At 48.1% G+C, this 17,737-nt stretch overlaps 7 protein-coding genes across 7 annotated transcripts; 3 read left to right on the top strand and 4 right to left on the bottom strand.

Moving 5' to 3' along the window:
- Nucleotides 1–32: 32 nt before the first annotated feature.
- N7462_004800 (uncharacterized protein) lies at nt 33–371 on the bottom strand (the record flags this gene model as incomplete). The annotated part of the gene is made up of 1 exon (XM_057076526.1): nt 33–371. One exon carries the CDS (start codon nt 369–371, stop codon nt 33–35), a length of 339 nt encoding a protein of 112 aa, XP_056936031.1.
- A 4,804-nt stretch (nt 372–5,175) lies between these two features.
- Nucleotides 5,176–6,767, top strand: N7462_004799 (arylsulfotransferase family protein; the record flags this gene model as incomplete). The annotated part of the gene is made up of 2 exons (XM_057076525.1): nt 5,176–6,030; nt 6,087–6,767. The coding sequence occupies 2 exons, from the start codon at nt 5,176–5,178 to the stop codon at nt 6,765–6,767; spliced, it is 1,536 nt and encodes a 511-aa protein (XP_056936030.1).
- Nucleotides 6,768–7,037: 270 nt separating this feature from the next.
- On the bottom strand, nt 7,038–9,708 carry N7462_004798 (lysophospholipid acyltransferase family protein; the record flags this gene model as incomplete). The annotated part of the gene is made up of 5 exons (XM_057076524.1): nt 7,038–7,197; nt 7,259–7,515; nt 7,579–7,890; nt 7,947–8,622; nt 8,675–9,708. The coding sequence occupies 5 exons, from the start codon at nt 9,706–9,708 to the stop codon at nt 7,038–7,040; spliced, it is 2,439 nt and encodes an 812-aa protein (XP_056936029.1).
- A 330-nt stretch (nt 9,709–10,038) lies between these two features.
- Nucleotides 10,039–11,209, top strand: N7462_004797 (pantoate--beta-alanine ligase PAN6; the record flags this gene model as incomplete). Its single annotated transcript, XM_057076523.1, has 2 exons — nt 10,039–10,075; nt 10,137–11,209. The coding sequence occupies 2 exons, from the start codon at nt 10,039–10,041 to the stop codon at nt 11,207–11,209; spliced, it is 1,110 nt and encodes a 369-aa protein (XP_056936028.1).
- Nucleotides 11,210–11,479: 270 nt separating this feature from the next.
- On the top strand, nt 11,480–13,768 carry dbp7 (putative ATP-dependent RNA helicase; the record flags this gene model as incomplete). The annotated part of the gene is made up of 1 exon (XM_057076522.1): nt 11,480–13,768. One exon carries the CDS (start codon nt 11,480–11,482, stop codon nt 13,766–13,768), a length of 2,289 nt encoding a protein of 762 aa, XP_056936027.1.
- Nucleotides 13,769–13,831: 63 nt separating this feature from the next.
- N7462_004795 (WD40 repeat domain-containing protein) lies at nt 13,832–15,207 on the bottom strand (the record flags this gene model as incomplete). The annotated part of the gene is made up of 2 exons (XM_057076521.1): nt 13,832–14,900; nt 14,954–15,207. The coding sequence occupies 2 exons, from the start codon at nt 15,205–15,207 to the stop codon at nt 13,832–13,834; spliced, it is 1,323 nt and encodes a 440-aa protein (XP_056936026.1).
- Nucleotides 15,208–15,766: 559 nt separating this feature from the next.
- Nucleotides 15,767–17,361, bottom strand: N7462_004794 (uncharacterized protein; the record flags this gene model as incomplete). Its single annotated transcript, XM_057076520.1, has 2 exons — nt 15,767–17,261; nt 17,312–17,361. 2 exons carry the CDS (start codon nt 17,359–17,361, stop codon nt 15,767–15,769), a joined length of 1,545 nt encoding a protein of 514 aa, XP_056936025.1.
- Nucleotides 17,362–17,737: the final 376 nt, after the last annotated feature.

Below are 17,737 nucleotides of genomic sequence, written 5' to 3'. Positions count from 1 at the left end.
CTCACACTTGCATTGAGGGCAGACCCTCCCTGTCAAACACGGGCTGTCAGCAGAAAGTCAAGCAGAGGATCTTTTCCTGCAAGGCATACATTGAATCCAAACCACCCGAACCAGATCAACGTGGTCCCCAGAAAGACCAACGTGGTATTGTGAGCCTTGCCATGTGAGGGTTCATCGAGATGCTTTCGTTTTCCGAGAACCAAAGCATAGGCAAGAGCAGACCAACCCGACGCAATGTGGACGGGACCACCGCCCGCAAAGTCAAGGGATGGGAGATTGTATAGCCAGCCATTGCTATTCCAGGTCCAACAGGCCACAGGGCAGTAGACAACAGTTGCCCAGCAAAAGCTGAAAACCAGCGAGGGTAGCATGTTGCCTCGCTCAAATGCACCCCCGACAACGATCATGACCTGAAAACATGGATTCAGCTATCGACAACATCCCGACAGAGTTTGATAGAATCCCTTTTACCGTGCAGGCGCAGAATAGAAGCTGATAGAAGCAGAAGACGATCTCAGGAAGGACAGCGGAGCCTGGAGATGGAGCTGCCATCACATCCTTCAACCCAAAATTCTTCAGTGTTCCGATAAAAGGGCTTGCATCCCGCGCATATGCTAGGGAATACCCCCAGAAGATCCATTGAAAAGTTGTTCTGATCGAGATATTCAGGTCAAACAAAAGTATTTATTCAGAAGGGAAACCGGACATACACTGCGACGATCAAAAGCGATTGAAACAGCAAGGCCAGGGCTGATTTCCTTCTAGCGAGACCGCTGTAGAGGAGGCCAATCCCGGGAATGATCAACCAGACGATGAACCCGCAGAAGATGATATAAGTATAATGCCACTCAAAGCCTTCGTATTGAGTGTTTACATCGACCTTAAGAGGATCTCCTCCACTGGGAGTGGAGGCATTGTATACAGGCTAGTTTATGCAGTTAGGTATGTATACCTGAAGGAAAGAGCATCGACTGGCAACTTTGCACATGGATCAGCGCTTTACATACGGTGTCTGCCATGCCCTTCAACAAAGAATATTTGAGATGACTTGAGCTTCAGAAGTGGATTCAGTGGTATTATAAAATGCAATGCTTTGAATCTGGTCGATGACAAAAAACTCCTAGAAAGAAGATGGTATTGACTGTCATCGCCATGTCATCCGCGCCCGAGGAAAAGATATACTCTATGAAAGGGGAATCTACGCTAGAGCCTCCACTGCGATTTGTGATAGTATCTCGAGAGAAGTATGGCTTTGGTGTCTTATCTTTACACTTTGAAAGCCAAGACTCCTTGTCCACGGATTCGCAACTCAGAAAATGTGTATTAGGATCAAGGAAAGACCGTCTACCCTAGGTCATGTCGGAAATTATAACGCAAAGACGATGATTGACAGATAATGAGGAATACGAAAACCGATAAGAAGGGAGCTATCACGCGTTTCGAGATAAGGCCGTCCAACCACGATCTTCCATTCGCGCAACCCCGGATCAGACAACCATCTGGGGTTTAGGGTGTTTTATCACCAGCTATTTGATCTGGCGTGAGATTCTTGGCATTGGTCTTGGTATTCATGTCCACCAGGTGCCGCCGGTGATTTGAAAGATTAATGAGTTGGTCCCCGTCTTGGCTATGATGTGCGAAGGGTCCTCTCTCCACTAGAGCACTAATTTTGCTGAAAATATATAATGAACTTTCGGTATCTATTTGTACTAGATCCAATACTCTTCTGGAGGAAACGCTCAACATAATTTAGAAGCTAACACATACACCGGGGCCCAAGTGCCGAATTGAAGAGTTTTCTATGTTTCAGTCGAGAACCATCTGGTGATCACAATTTGTATATACGTATACCAGATAATGCCTGGCACCTCTTGGCCTCCTCTTTCCATTCTAGTGCTCACCTCTCGCCGCTTTTCGATTACTGAGTAGATGAAGAACGCCCCTGAGCGGTCTGAGTTTGTGATTAGGGAGAGCAATGAGTAATGATGTTAACAACAAACAAATACTATCATTTGATACCCTCTTATTGATTAGCTTTCCAAAGGTAGTTGCGATTTCTGTTTTTGATTGGTCTTCCTACCTTTTCACAGGCAGAGACAACTATGGAATAAACGAAACTATTTGATAGCTGTCAAGGGTCGCTTTGATATCTAGCAGAATGTATTAACCCAAAGCATCGATGATATTCAAATTTCAAATTCGGTGATTTCATGGACACAAACAAAAAGAGGGAGCGAAAGCGAGAGCAACAGGGCTAAGACTGATGAATAAGGTACAAAAGCAACTGTAAACCAGGAGAGTATGTTTTTATAGCCTAGAAAAATAAATGAGGAAGGAAACAAGCAGAGTGCTATCGATTGGAGAAATTACATAGAACGAATGTCAAGGGAAACAGAATGGCGACTTCATAGGAATAGATTAAGCCTAATTCAAAACTAGTTTACTCTGTGAACATGACAGATATAAATTTTGGAAATAAAGGATAGCACAAATTTGCAAAACGAACGGCAACCAGGCGAGCAGAAAATATGTCTGAGCAAATCTTTATAATCAAGAGATCAGACGGCATCTCAGACCTGATCTCAGAGATTCAAGCTCTGATGCAGAGAATATCAAAGCGATGGGATATGGAAGGTCAGGAGCATTTGAATTGTGAGTTGATCGATAGACTCCGCGGCGACGAAAACTTCGAAGTCTACCGGATGGAGGGGTCACACAAGATGGGTTATTGCAATTTCCAGGATGTGTATTTCCGTTCCTGTACCTCGTGGGCTCCACGGCGGCCGGAGTACGAACATGGAAAGAAACGCGCACTATGCTTATGGCCGTATTCCTAGTAGTCATTATAGATGGTACACATGATATTTGCATCAAACTCAGTCTCCTAGAAGCAAGACACGATGGCAATGAAGCCTAAGGAGGATAGCTCAATGTACGCACGGCTTCTGAGAAAGAGCGGTAGTAAAGCGAGGTAGAAGACTAGAAGGCTAGTGACGATTGGATTAGAAGATAATTTTGAGAGTGACCACAGTTTTTCAAACATGTTTCTATAGGGATGAGGATGATAAGCTGCTATTTGGCTCAGTTGCTGGCAATCCCCAAGGATTCTATTTTGGAATATCTTGACCAGAGTCTGTGTCTTTGTACTGTCCTGGATTCAATTTCACACGAAATTCTGTAAGACATGAGTTGTGAGCAGGGACACCGAGTTCGAAAATGGTTGATTGTCGAAAATTGTTCAGTTGAAGACCTGGCATAAGCTTCCACTCCAAAACCACTATCCTGCCATGTCAGTGTATAGAATGATGCATGCACGAGCGAACAGAGAATATTTGATTTGGTATGGGCGGTAATTTCTTTCATATAAAGTTTTGTGAACTTCATACCATTGTGACAAACCTATATTCCCTTCTTGGAAGCTGTAACCCTATTCGTGCGAAAGTTCAAAAAGGCGGTATATTTCCGCTCTCAACTCGATATGCAGAAATATAGCCACAAGGAAGCTTTGATGAAGGTTCAACCTTCACATTTCAAATAGCTAAAATTCTCATAGGACCAAGTCGCTCCAAGAGGGTCGACAGCTCTTGTTCCTGGAGGCCCAAAATGCTACTGATGGAAGGAGACTAGACCGAGTCCTGGCGGGACGCGATCGAACACCCGTGTTATCTCTGTTGATTTTCACATCCAACCAACGATTTGACAAGGCATCTTCCCCTCGGCCGATGGAACCTGTCAGTATAGGTGGCTGGTCCCATGTCAATGTGGGTTTCCCAAGGTTGTGTTTGTCCATAGACTATCATGTGCCCCCGAATTTTAATCTTCGAATTGCCGACGGCATTGCCGAGTGCCAGAGATGAGCGGACTGTAGCGCTGCTGCATTATCATTGCTCAATATCCCCTGAAAAGACCCATTGCCTGAGCGCCCTGTGGGTAAAGATATCTCGGCCCGTATGCCCAAGCTTCAGCCATGGACTACGGGGAACGGGGGGCGGAAAAGCCATGACTCCACGCAGAGTCCCGAAGCCAGACAATGGTTTTCCGGCGTAGAAATGGGTGCCTGCTATCCGTCGTGGCCACAATGTGTATAATTTGAAGACTTTTATTGGCGTCAATGAAGAGCTCGGCACTTGACCTGACTTGGAGCGCTTCCAACCCTAGATTCTGCACGTCGGTCAGTGACATTCTGTGGAGAGCCTGCCTGCTGCAGCCTCCCCCACAATCCTCCGATCCCCACAAGCGGGACGTCCATGACTACTCGGAGCCCTCCAAACCAGAACTACCGACACGAGCTTCGCGTCAAAAGCTCTACGATCAAGGGCATGGTCAGTGGCCGCAGTGGATCTGGATCCCAGAATGCAAATATCCATGTATTCCAAGTCTCGCACCAAAAGTCAAATCTTCAAGGCATGAACTGGAGTAGAAAACATTTTGTTGACTTCAACTTTACATCCGACAGAGGATAGCCGGGCTTCACCTGAGTGCTACTTTTTGCCGACCCCATCGGATCGGATGCCAACTAGCTTCATGACCTGGAAAAGGATTAGTACGGTATCCCAGTCCGCCACTCTTTCAGTCTTCTGCCTGGAGAATTATGACTGGACACAAAAAAGTGCTTTGCAAATTTCGCGGCGCAGCCATCGGGTTTCGAACCATTTACAGCTATGCACAGGTGTGTACAATCTCTAGATAACATCGGAAGCTACACAGCACCAACACCTATTATGGTAATGTCAAACCTATTCTGTCTGCGGCCCTTGTTTGGCTTATAAGAATTTGAGACATGATACGAGTAGCACAAATATGAGATCTATTTTAGTTAATTTGAGCAAGTGCAAAAGCTGTCTGCCCCTTCCTGTTACGGGGACTCGGAGGTGGGGATTAAGCTCGGATCCTTTCCGCCTTGAAGGCACACTGGACGCCAGTATTCTCGTAGATCGGGTCGCGAAGGCTCATTTGATTACCGAGGAATTATAGCTAGCCCTTCTGCCCGGGGTCCAGAATGCGGGGAGATGAGCAAGTGTCTGGTCCCGCAGTTCCAGTCTTGGGAATGGGTCAGCGATGCAAGAAGTATAAATTGAACCCGGATGCCAGTCTCTATTCTATAGATTAAGCCCAGAAAGCAAGACGCTCCAGTGGGAAGGGAAAAAGGACCTGCATCTGATTTCTACCATTAAAATGCGCCAATCCATCATGGCCCGTCTCCCCCAGGCACTTGCTCTCTTCATGAGCTGCCTCGGAATGACAGCTGCACAGTCTTCAGAAGAGTCATTATGGCCGCTGCAGACGTACCACAGCTCCTCAATTCAGACTCCGTTCATGAATGTCACCAAGATGGGGCAAACAGAACCCGGATTCCTTTTTTTCAGCCCGGAAGATATCTTTCGAGGAAGCGGTTATCCCGCCATCTATTCAGATGATGGTCAGCTTGTCTGGCAAGGCTCAAACGGTAGCTACTCCGGTCTTCAGCCGCAGATGCTGGATGATGAGCCTGTCATTGCCTATTGGACTGGCTATGCGGGCGAGGGGTTCGGATTCGGACACATCAGCATCTTGAACAGCTCATACGACGAGATTCATCGTGTCACATTGAATTGTAAGGAGGAGAACTTCGTCACTGTCTTTGACACGATGGAGTTTGACTCATGCATTGATATCCACGAAAGCCAATTCACTGCAGATGGAACCATTTTAGTCACAGCAGTGAATGTCACCCAGGCTAACTTGAGCTCTGTGGGTGGCCCCAAGGATGGCTGGATTCAGGATGGCCTCATCTATGAGATTGACATTAAAACGAACAAGATCAAATTCCGCTGGAGCGCATACGAACATATTGATGAGGCTCCGTTAAGCTATGTATATGCTCCCCTTGGTGCATCCGGGGCTGGCTCCGGGGTCAACAGAACTGATCCCTATGGATACCCCCATCTCAACGCCATTTATAAGTATGGTGATGATTATCTGTTGTCATCTCGGTATATGTGCAGCGTCTTCTTCATTGCCCCCAATGGCACTCTCAATTGGCATCTCCATGTAGGTTTCCTCAATACACTCTTGTTAATTCAACAACTGACAGAAAATTATTTAAGGGTCGCACTGGTGGTGATTTTAATTTGGGTCTCGGTACTAGCTTTTGTTACCAGCACGATGTGCGATTCGAGTCTCAGAGCGCCGAGCGTGTCACACTGAGCATGCATAACAATGATAATTCTGATTTCACAGGACACACATCCCTGACAACTGGACTTGTCCTCGACGTTGAGTTGCAAGGCTCCAAGGAAGTTACGCTCAAGAGTCGAATGTGGGATGCTGCCGAGCCGGTATACGCTGAGTCCCAGGGTAGCTATCAGGCTCTTGGCAACGGACACGTTCTGCAGGACCATGGTGCCACCCCTAAGATCGAGGAATACGACGAGAACGGCACTATTGTCATGCGGGCGCGCTTTGGTTACGATAATACTATGCAGACGTATCGCGCCTATCGATACCCTTGGACTGGTCGACCATCCACCAAGCCTGATGCTGTTGCTTGCCCAAATGGCAAGAACGGAAAGACTGCCGTGTATGTGAGCTGGAATGGAGCCACAGATGTGGAGTCTTGGAAGGTATATTCTGGGTCGAAAGTCAAGCAGACAGCAGTGCGAAATGGCTTCGAGACAACTATTCTTGTAGACGGTCTCTCTGAGAGCGACACGATAGTCGTTGAGGCAGTTGGTGGTGTCGGTGACGGTACACGATCTCACTCCGTGACTGTCGGACAAGGCTGCTAGATGAATGCATAAAGGGTTTAGTGATGTATTGAAAGAAACTTTAGATGATGATATAGGAAGTCTTCGATTGAAAACCAGAAGTCCTCTGTAGGGGTAGAATGTGATTCTATTATTGGAATGCCTGTAACTGCGCATGTCCAAAATTGATGCTGGTACGATAAATTAGGCAACAAAGGGTATTGTATGCAAGCAGGAGAGCGAGTGCCGAAGGAAATCCAGAGAGGAAAAAAACAGGAGGATATACTATGTTGATGTTACTGGCTGACTCGGCTAGAGTTTCGATTCAGTGCCAATGGCCTTCCGACGCATCTGCCGAGAGGAAATATCCACGGGAGCAGGAGCAGCAGCGTTGTAAAACAATTCCCGACCAACAAGGTCAGACATAGTTAAAACACGGGAAGAAACAGTCGCACCGTCGCGCCGATTTTTGCTGTGGATATGTCAGGGCTTTTTTCCAAAAAAAGAAAGAAAAACAAGTCAGTAAAACGTACCCTTCGCGACGAGATTGTGCAATCAATTCTGTGAAATCCCAGAGCCGCCCGCGATCCAGAACCTTGCCAGTGATGGGGTCGCGTTCAGGCGTCCACTCCGGGGCAAGTCTTAGCGACGGCCCAGCACGAGATTCTTTGTCCTTGGCAACAAGAATAATGCCCTCTTCTTCGAATCGTTGATAGGAGTTCTTGAGAGTTTCCTTATTGACCGCTTCAAAATACGAAAGATCACCTTGGTGATAAAGTGTTTTTCCCAGCTAAAAAGAGTGAGATTTCATTCGGGAAAGAGGTAAAAGACGGATTAAGATTAGGGAACTTACCAGCTGAGCACTGTCTTGGGCTTTCTTCATGCCAATCCAGGTATCCCTCGGGCCATCAAGGGGGGGCGTCAGTCCAAGGAGGGAAACGGCACCAAGCCAGGAAGCCTCAATGAAAGGCCAGATCAAGAAGCAATAGAAGTCATAGTTCTCACGACCACAAAGACGCTCGGTATCACTCAATTCAACAACCTGTGGAGTACCAGAAGCATCGCGGACTATTCTGATCACATCATCGGATTCCAAGCCGCGCAGTGTATTTTCAAAATTGGTTGCTAGGCCTTCTGGTGGAAAAATGAATTCGCCACGGAAGAGCTGGGGTTGTTAATAAGTGATAGCGTAACGGAAATTTTGAAAGTATAAAGACATACCTGAGAAAGGAAAGCAACCTGGTCCCTCAAAGCCTCATAGGTAATTCGTTGATTTGTTGGTCCGCCTCCCTGCTTGATCTTCGTATACATGGCAACGGAAACCAATGCTTCAGTGATAAAGAGATGGATGAGCATGTTGCGATAAAAAGAAAGTTGGAAGCGGTCAACTGCGTAATATGTGGGTTCGACCAGCCCTGAGATTACGCCAACGAGCTTTGGCCCTAGAACATCCAATGCACGGTCGACCACCATTTCCGTCGGCGAACGATAGAAATGGGCAACTCTGCCCCCCTTTGCTCGAACACGATCACATAGCCAATTCAATCGTCGAACTAGTTCGCCTTTCCCAACTCCGCGGCCACGCAGGGTCAATAACACAGTTCCAACAAGAGCAGTTGGCATCATGACGGAGACGTCATTGATTTCAGAAAGAACCCTATAACCCAGGGTTCTGAGAATACGGCCGCGCTCGGCATAGGAGAGCTGCTGGTTCATCCCTATGCTAGATTGGTTGAGTCGTGTGAGTTGTTGGTTCAGATAGTCACGTAAACTCCAGGGTTCATGAAATCGAACATCAACTCGCCCTAACTTGAGGGATAAGACAGAAGACGATGACAAAAGATCAGCCAAATTCTCCTTCTGCTTTGGTTGACCGAGAAGTTCACTGATATAGGATCTGTAAATACTGTCAGTAGTGAATCGAGAAGATGTGTGCAAAGGTGTCATACTCAGTCTCGATGACTTTATCGTACTGGGTGCTAACGGGGCAAATGATCGTATCTTCGACACGGCCCGACAACACACTATCGACAATAAAATTGAGAATGCCAAACTTGGGAGAAAGAAGTTTCCCCGTTCTGGATCGACCGCCCTCAATAAAACATTCGAAGTTGAAGCCCTCCTGGAGAATCGTGTCGATATATGCCTGCACCACGGTATGATACAATGGGTCATTGCCAAAGCTGCGTCGAATCCACATAGCGCCTGCATGCTGCAAAAAAGGGCCTAGAAGTGGAATATTTAAATTATCGCCTGCAACAACAACGGGAAGACCAATCCCTAGACGGTAGCAAATGATCTGCAAAGAGACATAATCCACATGAGACTTGTGGCACGGTAGGAACACAATCGATTGTTTCTTCTTCGCAGCAGTCTCTGCCACCGACCGAAGACGCAAAACCTCCTCACTGGACACATGCACGCCTTGATGGTAGGCGCGGGTCAACAGCTGGGTGCACAAATAGTATGCGCCCCGAATGAAGGTATTGCTTTCCATCTTGCAGATCATGTTGTCCATCATGGTATCCACCACCTCTCGAAGGCTGCTTTCAATTTCATGCCGGCGACGAGCTCGTTTTTCATTCAAGGTGGCGCCTTCTTTGATTGCCATGAGGCCCTCCTTCTCTTCAACTCCTAGCCGGGTACTGGCAAGCTCCCGGACTTTCTCTTGAAGCATTGGGCTTGCCAGAATGTTGGATTTGATCTTTTCGGAGAAGCCCGAGTAGAAGACTGGTTGCCCAATAACATCTTCGTAAGCACGCCAGCCTGTGCCGGACATATAGAGGCTCACTTCACGAAGGAAGTCCAGAGGGTTTTCGCGAAACCGCGCCATGTGGCGTACGAGGTTTCGTTCCGTAATGGGATCATCTTGCGCCCCTGGTCCCCCAGTGAAGCCCGACGGATGGATTGTCACCTGGTCTCCGACGATCTCCAGATCCGGAGCGGAGTGCTCGTCGCTGATGGCTGATTTTGGGGAAGGCATGTTCAGTATGGGGTGGGTGTGGGGTGACCTTCGAAGGAAGGGCGTGAGGTCATGAGCAGGAGGACAAGGCCATTGAAGGAGTCGAAGATGTCCAAATGGAGAAGAGGGTCACAGTGCTGGAGAGAGGAGAGAGGAGGGATGCGGGACAGGGCCATAGCTCCTAGTCCCAACAAAATCGGGTGATCGTCCCCGGATGTCTTCACGGGTTCCCCCAGAATTGGACAGCCGAGGCGCATGTCACGTGGGGCCGCGGGGGCAAGGCGAGCAAATCAGCCAACGATTCCCCGCCAACCGTTCCGCTACTGCATCTCTTCATCTCCGAAACCCGCCATGTCACGATTGGTGAACGGCGTGAGGTCTTTCTCCAGTGTGTCTCCAAACCACCCCGCAGATTCCTGGGCAATCAACTGACCATCCTTTTTTTTTAGCCGCAGCTTCATCATTGCTTGCCGACGCCACAGCCGCATCGCGGCCTGTTCGGCAGCCATCTTCCTTCCAGGTTTTCCGCGATGTCCCCGAACTGCGCCAGTTGCGCCAGCAATTGCTGAAAAATGACCGTACAATGGGATTTGTGCCCACAATGGGTGCTCTTCATGAAGGGCATCTATCATTGATTCGGGAGGCTGCCCGCGAGAACACCGATGTCTTCGTGAGCATATTTGTCAACCCGACCCAATTTGGCGTCAATGAAGACTTGTCAAGCTATCCTCGCACATGGGATAGCGATCTTAAAAAATTGGAAAAGCTCAACGAGGAGTTGGAAAGTCTAGGAGTAGGTACTGGACGAATCTCAGCTATTTTCGCGCCGACATCCAAGGTCATGTACCCTACGCTGGCGCCGTCGTCTGAAATTGATGGAGATGGTTCATTTGTCACCATTACACCCCTGTCAAGAAAGCTTGAAGGTGGCTCGCGTCCAGTCTTCTTCCGGGGTGTTGCGACCATTTGCATGAAGCTATTCAACGCCACCACCCCTGATCGTGTATATTTTGGGCAGAAGGACGTGCAGCAAACAGTCGTTATTAAACGAATGGTGCAAGACTTCCATATTGGTACGGAAGTTCGGGTCGTCCAAACTTCCCGTGAAAGTGACGGGCTGGCGCTGAGCTCCCGGAATGTCTACCTTGGAGCCCGAAGACGTGCTATCGGTCTCACAATTTATCGGTCGCTGAAAGCTGCGGAGGAGGCCTATCAATCAGGGAAGAGTTCCCGGGCTGATATATTGGGAGCTGCCCGCGCGGTTGCCGACCGCGTGCTTGCGGAACAGCAAGCCCTATCTCCATCGGAGCGAGCTCTCTTTGAGATTGACTATATCTCTCTCGCCGACCCCAATACTTTAGAAGAGCTGGATCTTGTTGAGCCAAGCAAAGGAGCTGTTCTGAGTGCGGCTTTCAAGATGGCGCCCCTCGAGGAGACCAATTCCGGCGAGGATTGCGGCCTCGGAGGTGGCAAAGTCCCTGTGCGGTTGATTGACAACTTGATTCTGACGGCCCGCGCTTAATTGAATCTCGATAGATCAAAATATTTGTATATATAGAAAGTCACTCCTTATTAGCGTCAAATGCATCCAAAATCTACTAGAAAGTATTCTGACATTGATCTCCAAAAAGGCAAATAGGGCATGTCTGTAGGGCTCGGGCCGACGAAATTCCTGACTCCGGGTCTTGGCGCAGCAGGAAAAAAAGTCTCGATGGCAACGCTCTTATCCAGATCGAGTTTTCGAGTTTCCACCTCATATCTCGGTCTTTCGTCAAGACCTACGAATCTCACCATGACTGAAGATGGTATGCTTTTGAACTTTGCCATCGGCGAAACTGTCATCAAGCCAGAGGCGAAGTTCAAAGGAGGGACATGGAGGGACCGGCTGGTTGCAAAGAAGCGCTCTCAGCACAAGCCAAAAGGCGATGGAGACGGCAACCAGCGCAATAATGAGTCGAAGAACCCGAACAAAATTCAAATCTCTGCGACAAGACCTGCGAAACGACAGAAGACAGGAGATTCATTTGATTCCCCGGGCGCTCAAGGCGATCGTCGGTCGCGAACCCAGCAGCAATCGTCACACCAACACCCCAAGCAATTCGTCTCGTCGCTTTTCACCAGCAACCCTGAATCAAAGAATGTGGAAGATGCGGAGCAAGACGCAGTCACCAGCGAGGACGCAAAGCCAACTAACGCCCCGTTGATTGACGGACTTGACACCTTCACCAACTTGGGCCTTTCGCCAAATTTGGCAGCGCATCTGCTTACCAAGCTCGAGCTGAAGGCCCCAACAGCGATTCAGAAAGCTTCTATCACACAACTACTTAAGGAAGAAAGCGATGCTTTCATCCAAGCCGAAACTGGATCTGGCAAGACGTTGGCTTATCTTCTTCCTTTGGTAGAGCGCATTATGGCTCTGTCAAAAGCGACAAAAGAGGCGGGCGTCCACCGTGACAGTGGTTTATTCGCAATTGTTCTTGCTCCAACTCGTGAGTTGTGCAAGCAGATCTCTGTCGTGTTGGAGAACCTTCTCCGATGCGCGAATTGGCTAGTAGGAGGGACAGTCATTGGTGGAGAGAAGAAAAAATCGGAGAAGGCACGCCTAAGGAAGGGTTTAAATATTCTCGTTGCGACTCCGGGTCGCTTGGCCGACCATCTCGACAATACGCAGGTACTCGATGTTAGCAACGTACGATGGTTGGTGTTGGACGAAGGTGATCGCTTGATGGATATGGGATTCGAAGAAGAACTACAAGGAATCGTTAAGAAGCTCGACGCAAGACAACGGCCCAGTCGAATTCCCGGCGTACCGTCGCGGAGGACAACCATCTTGTGCTCTGCTACACTCAAGATGAATGTTCAACGGCTGGGTGAGATCAGTTTGAAGGATGCAGTCCATATCAAGGCGGATCCTGAGGATGAGGACGAAAAGGCTCGGAATGCAAACAAGGATGACGAGGATTCATTCCGAGTCCCAGCTCAATTGAAACAGTCATATGCGATCGTTGCGGCGAAGCTACGTCTGGTGTCTTTGACTGCCTATCTCAAACGGACATTTATGCGGAAAGGCTCTGTGATGAAAGCCATTGTTTTTGTGTCTTGCGCCGACTCGGTAGATTTCCATTATGAGGTGTTCACGAGGAAGCACGGTGAGAGGGGACACAACAAGAGTGATGACGAAGAGGACAAAGAAGAGGAGGCCTCTGACAGCGAAAAGAAGGACGACAAGGACAAGCCGTCCCCCCATGGCACTATTGCGCCTGCCTTGGCTTTTTCGACATCTTCGAACCCTGTCACCATCCACCGACTCCATGGCTCTCTTCCCCAGCATGTTCGGACCGCCACCCTCAACTCATTCGCTAAGAATAAGGACGCTTCTGTGATGATCTGTACTGACGTGGCTGGCCGAGGGTTGGATCTTCCCAACGTCGACCTTGTCATTGAATACGACCCGGCCTTCAGCGCAGATGACCACACCCATCGTATCGGTCGTACGGCGCGTCTCGGTCGTGATGGTCGTGCGCTTATTTTCCTTCAACCCGGTTGTGAAGAGAACTACGTTGAAGTCCTCAAGCGTGGCTATCGTGATGGGGGTAAAGCTCTGACGCGTACCGATGCTACTGATATTCTCAAGCGCGGTTTCGGTGGCGGCAGTACCGATTCTACATCAAAGAATTGGGAGGAAAAGACTACTGACTGGCAGATGGATGTCGAGCGCTGGGCCCTGGAGAACCCAGAATACTTGGAAATGGCGCGTCGCGCGTTTCAATCTCATATTCGTGCTTATGCAACCCATATCGCCGCTGAGCGGAGCATGTTCAATATCAAAGAGCTTCATCTTGGCCACCTTGCGAAGAGTTTCGCTCTTCGGGATCGCCCAGGTAAAATCAATGTGCCTGGCTTGCGTCAAACTAAGGAAGACACGAAGAAGGACTTCAAGGCTTCACGGAGTGGGGCTGCTGGGGCGAAGCGGAAGCACGATGACAATCCATCTTCTACCACAGACGAGGCAGCTCGCAAGATGAGAGCCAAGATGAGGGAGCACATGTCCGCTGGAGCCAGCGAATTCAACCTTGCTTGATGTAATGGATGATATTTTCTTTTCTGGCGATACATCATTATTGTACAAAAGCATTAGCATATTTTAGTAAATATCCCATAATGAGACCTTCCCGTCCTTGGAGCCAGCCGCTAGCCAATGAGTCTGCTGTATTTTTTTGTTCCGCTGGAGATGAACAGCCGCCAGTGACTTTTCCGCCGAATGTCGGTCTGTCCCAGGAGTACTTCTCCAGCTTTCCGATTTTTCAGACTGAGTCGAGGAAGGCTCTGACCGAGTACCTGGAAGAACTTGTCCAAAAGCCACGGCATAACAACCTTCTTTGTGCCATTTGAGCACAGCTAGCTCCTTCATAGTTTTGCTCGAGTATACCCGTACTCTGCTGTCCCAGCCAGCGGTTGCAAAAATCTTCCCATCACTTCGTATCCGCAGCCCTTGCTGGCCTGAGTGCTTCGTGTTGATTGTCTTTACGGGGGTATTTTCTGCATAATTGGCAGGTTGGGTGTATCCTGCAGAGTTCAGTACGGGAACCGGATGCTTGGTAATTAAGGAGTCGGCTGATGAGGAAATAAAGTAATCAAGTGTCGGGACAGTGTCAATGGAAAGAACTGGCTGACTGTGAGGACTACTCGAGTAGACCTTGACCCACTTCCAGGACTGAGAAGTGATGTTGCCGGATTCAAAGCTAGTCAAGGTAAAAGGTCCCTTCTGCATGAAAAGTACCACATGTCCATCTTCAAAAGCGGATGCAACATAAAGGTTTCCGTGTTGTAAAAAGAGGTTGACAGCCATTAACATTCCTGTTTTTGTGGAAGGGTCTGACTGTATTGTGGTAAGCCGGCGCTCGGATGGGAGATGAAAAATATCGATTCCGCCGGAGTCTATAGCATTAGGAACTGCAAAAAGAACATTTCGGCGTTTTTCAACAGATGGTTGGCAAATATCTGTTTGATCTGGATTTTCGGCCACGCTAACAATGGTCATGGAGAAGGCGCAAAAGTTGAGTGCATTCACAGGAAGGGAGTGAAGCAGCCAAGGCTTAGTCCCTTGATCCAGGTTGACGGACCCCGATATATCGACTGGAAGGGTTTTGTCCAGAAATGATTCGTCTTCTGTTCGGAGTTTCCAAACGCAAAGTTTGTGGTCACGACCATGCCTGTGATAGATTTAGCTGGTGATCACCGTATAGGCGGGTGTTTCGCCTCTCACGTATAGAGCTCTATTGATCCTGTATCATTATAAAGTCCTTTCACTTCAAGAACAGCCCCCTCGTGGGCTTTCCACACAGCCACTGGTCGTTTGGTAACCAGGTCCCAGATGACGACCCAGCCATCAGCATCCCCAGAAATAAGCCGTAGGTTTCCGGATAAGATATTCAGAGCATGTATCGGGGCAACATGTCCCCGGAGAATGTATATTGGGGTGACCGGGGACTTCTGAGAGTTGTCAGATTTGTCAGCCATCCCCGTTGGATCTGTCTTGGAGCTTAAACAGATGAAGCGGGAAAGTCAAGTGGATGAGACCCTCGCCTGATGATGGGACTCTGCACCGCCTTTCTAACCGCCCCACTCTGGAGAATATACTATATCATTACAACGTTCAACTCAATTTTACTTTAATTACTGCTAGTTTCGCAAAACATATATATTTATGTCATTTAGAACACAGAATTATCCGATAAGTTATTTGGGTTGTCTGGGTCAGTTTTGTCCTAAACTCTCTAAACAGCATGTTCTGTTTATTTCAAGTAGGACTATTTCGCCCAGTAGAGTGGATTCAATCAGTCATACCAGTTGTAATAATTAGAGCCACTGGAGCTCAAACTATATGAATTTCAGTAAAACTATACAAAATTCTCATTTTCTCCTATCAGGATTACAATGGCGGTGTACTGGTCCAAATCTTGGACATGGAGGCCAAGTGGATCATTGGCAAGATGCTGAGTAGCTAACTTCACTTGGCTTGAGTGGCCCTCAACCACTATAGACACATCTCATTAAGTTGAAAGAGAACCTAAAGGTATTAATGGTAATTTTTTTCAGGAAAGAGAAGAGGAAATACCTTTTGGATGTATCGCACAGCCACTCTAACCCCCACGTCGTCGTCAAATTCCCTTTCGTCGCCAAAGTCTGCATTGTTTTCCTCAAGACATGTCAAGCATGTTTCCACAATTCGCGAATATTTAGTTCCCATGCGCTTTGGAAGAATTTCCCGGGAAATTGAGACTAAATTGCCTTGAAGCGAGTTAAGTGCTCCCGGTTGATCAACTTCGATTCTTAGTAAGGATGATGGGTACGGTGCGTCTTCCTTATCATATTGCACAAACGTCTCCCACATTCCAAGTTCTAGTAGGCAAACACCAAGGCTATAAATATCATGTTGCATGATGTAATCATCCTGTGGAGTCAACCCAATACGACGGGGGTGTCGATATAGATTTCTCTCCCAATCCAAGTCGCCGTATCTCATAGAGGCACCATCTGCGTTGCGAAAATTCTCAAGTCCCAAGAGAAAGGAAGATCCAAAATCAGATGGATCTTTTCGAAGTAGCAGAATTGTTTCTGGTCGGATATTCTTGTGTACGAATCCATGTGCGTGGATATAGAAAACCGATCGGGCCAAATCTTTTGCAATCTCAAGCCGATCAGACAGGGAATGGTCAATCTGACCTGCCACTAAACGCTTGCGAAGCGTCTCTCCGTCTGTAGTGTATTCAGGTGTTCTGAAGATCATAGCAAACGAAGTGGGTTGCTGGCGATTGGGCTTAGGTACTACCCCATAACATGTGAGTAAACCAAAAGTTCTTGGGTCGGCACCAGAGAGCTTGGAAGCAAGGTTCCGTATGTCCCTTGTCAAGCGTGTAATGTCGGCTCGTGGATTAACGAATATCTCATCGATGACGAGCCAATGCGAGCTTCCATGCCGCTGAACCATCTTGGCTGAGGTAAACTGCATGTTTAAAACTCGAGCTGATTCTAAGCCTGTGGCATCTAGAAAAATATTCCGAGCGGGCACATCCCGTACAGTCGCATTCCTGAGATTCTGCGCACGCGGCATAAGGGCCTGTCCCTGGCCACTTTTCGAGCTCTCCAATCCTTTAGATAGTTCCATGTCTATCTGAGGATTCGGAATTCGTAATGTCAGATACCAGCCGGGGTCAAAAAACTTTTGCTGCCAGGCTTCCAGCTCTTTCAACGCTTCCTCCAGATTTTCTCTGTATAAAAGATATCGCCATTTGCTCACACCAAGAGACGGTGAGTTATCTGTATCTTTGGGGGTTCTGGTTACGATCTTATCGAGCGTGGTGTTTGCAGCACTCAGCTTCTCTACCAGCACAAGGAGAGTACGATTCTGGATATCTCGATGTTCTTCGTCCATGCTTTCGTTTATTTTCTCGAGGAACTCTAGCTTCAATTTGGTCTGCAGCCAGTGCCTTTCGATATCGAGTGCTATCTCAGCAACCTTGGATTTGGCACCTTGCAGAGCCCGGCACAAGTCCACAAGCGTTTTCCCTTGTCTATGATCCGGTGTCAGCTAATTGTTCCGTATCATCAACGTGCCACATACTTGAAGCAAAGATCTATTGTGGCAAATATTGCCAATCCAAGCTCCGCCATTTCTTTCAGCCCATCAATTGTCGTTGGAGTCGTGTCTGATTCGGATGTTTCGATGCAGCTGACCCTCCTCATGCAACCCCGCAGTGGCTTGGCGGCCAACAGTCGCCCGATCGCCGCCAGCAGCTAGCCTAGGCTAATATGGTTTCTGAAACCATTTCTGGTCGTGAAAGGCAGATTCTCCCACGGTCTGGCTGTACCTGTCTCCCAAATGACATATAGGTATTACAGCTAGCTTTAAGACATAAATTTACCTTCTAACACAATGGCTAAGTAGACGAAATTGTTTGTTCAATGGATTTATTGAGGGGGTTTAGAATTTAGCTGTAACTAGAACCGGTCGAATCCCGTTTCTATCAGAGTACAGTGAAGCAATCCG

This window comes from Penicillium macrosclerotiorum (assembly GCF_028827735.1).
Source record: "Penicillium macrosclerotiorum strain IBT 26536 chromosome Unknown utg000003l_segment0_segment0, whole genome shotgun sequence".
In the NCBI taxonomy this organism is placed as follows: Eukaryota; Fungi; Ascomycota; class Eurotiomycetes; order Eurotiales; family Aspergillaceae; genus Penicillium; species Penicillium macrosclerotiorum.
The sequence above is the reverse complement of the archived record's forward strand: the minus strand, read 5'-3'. Positions and strand labels throughout refer to the sequence as shown.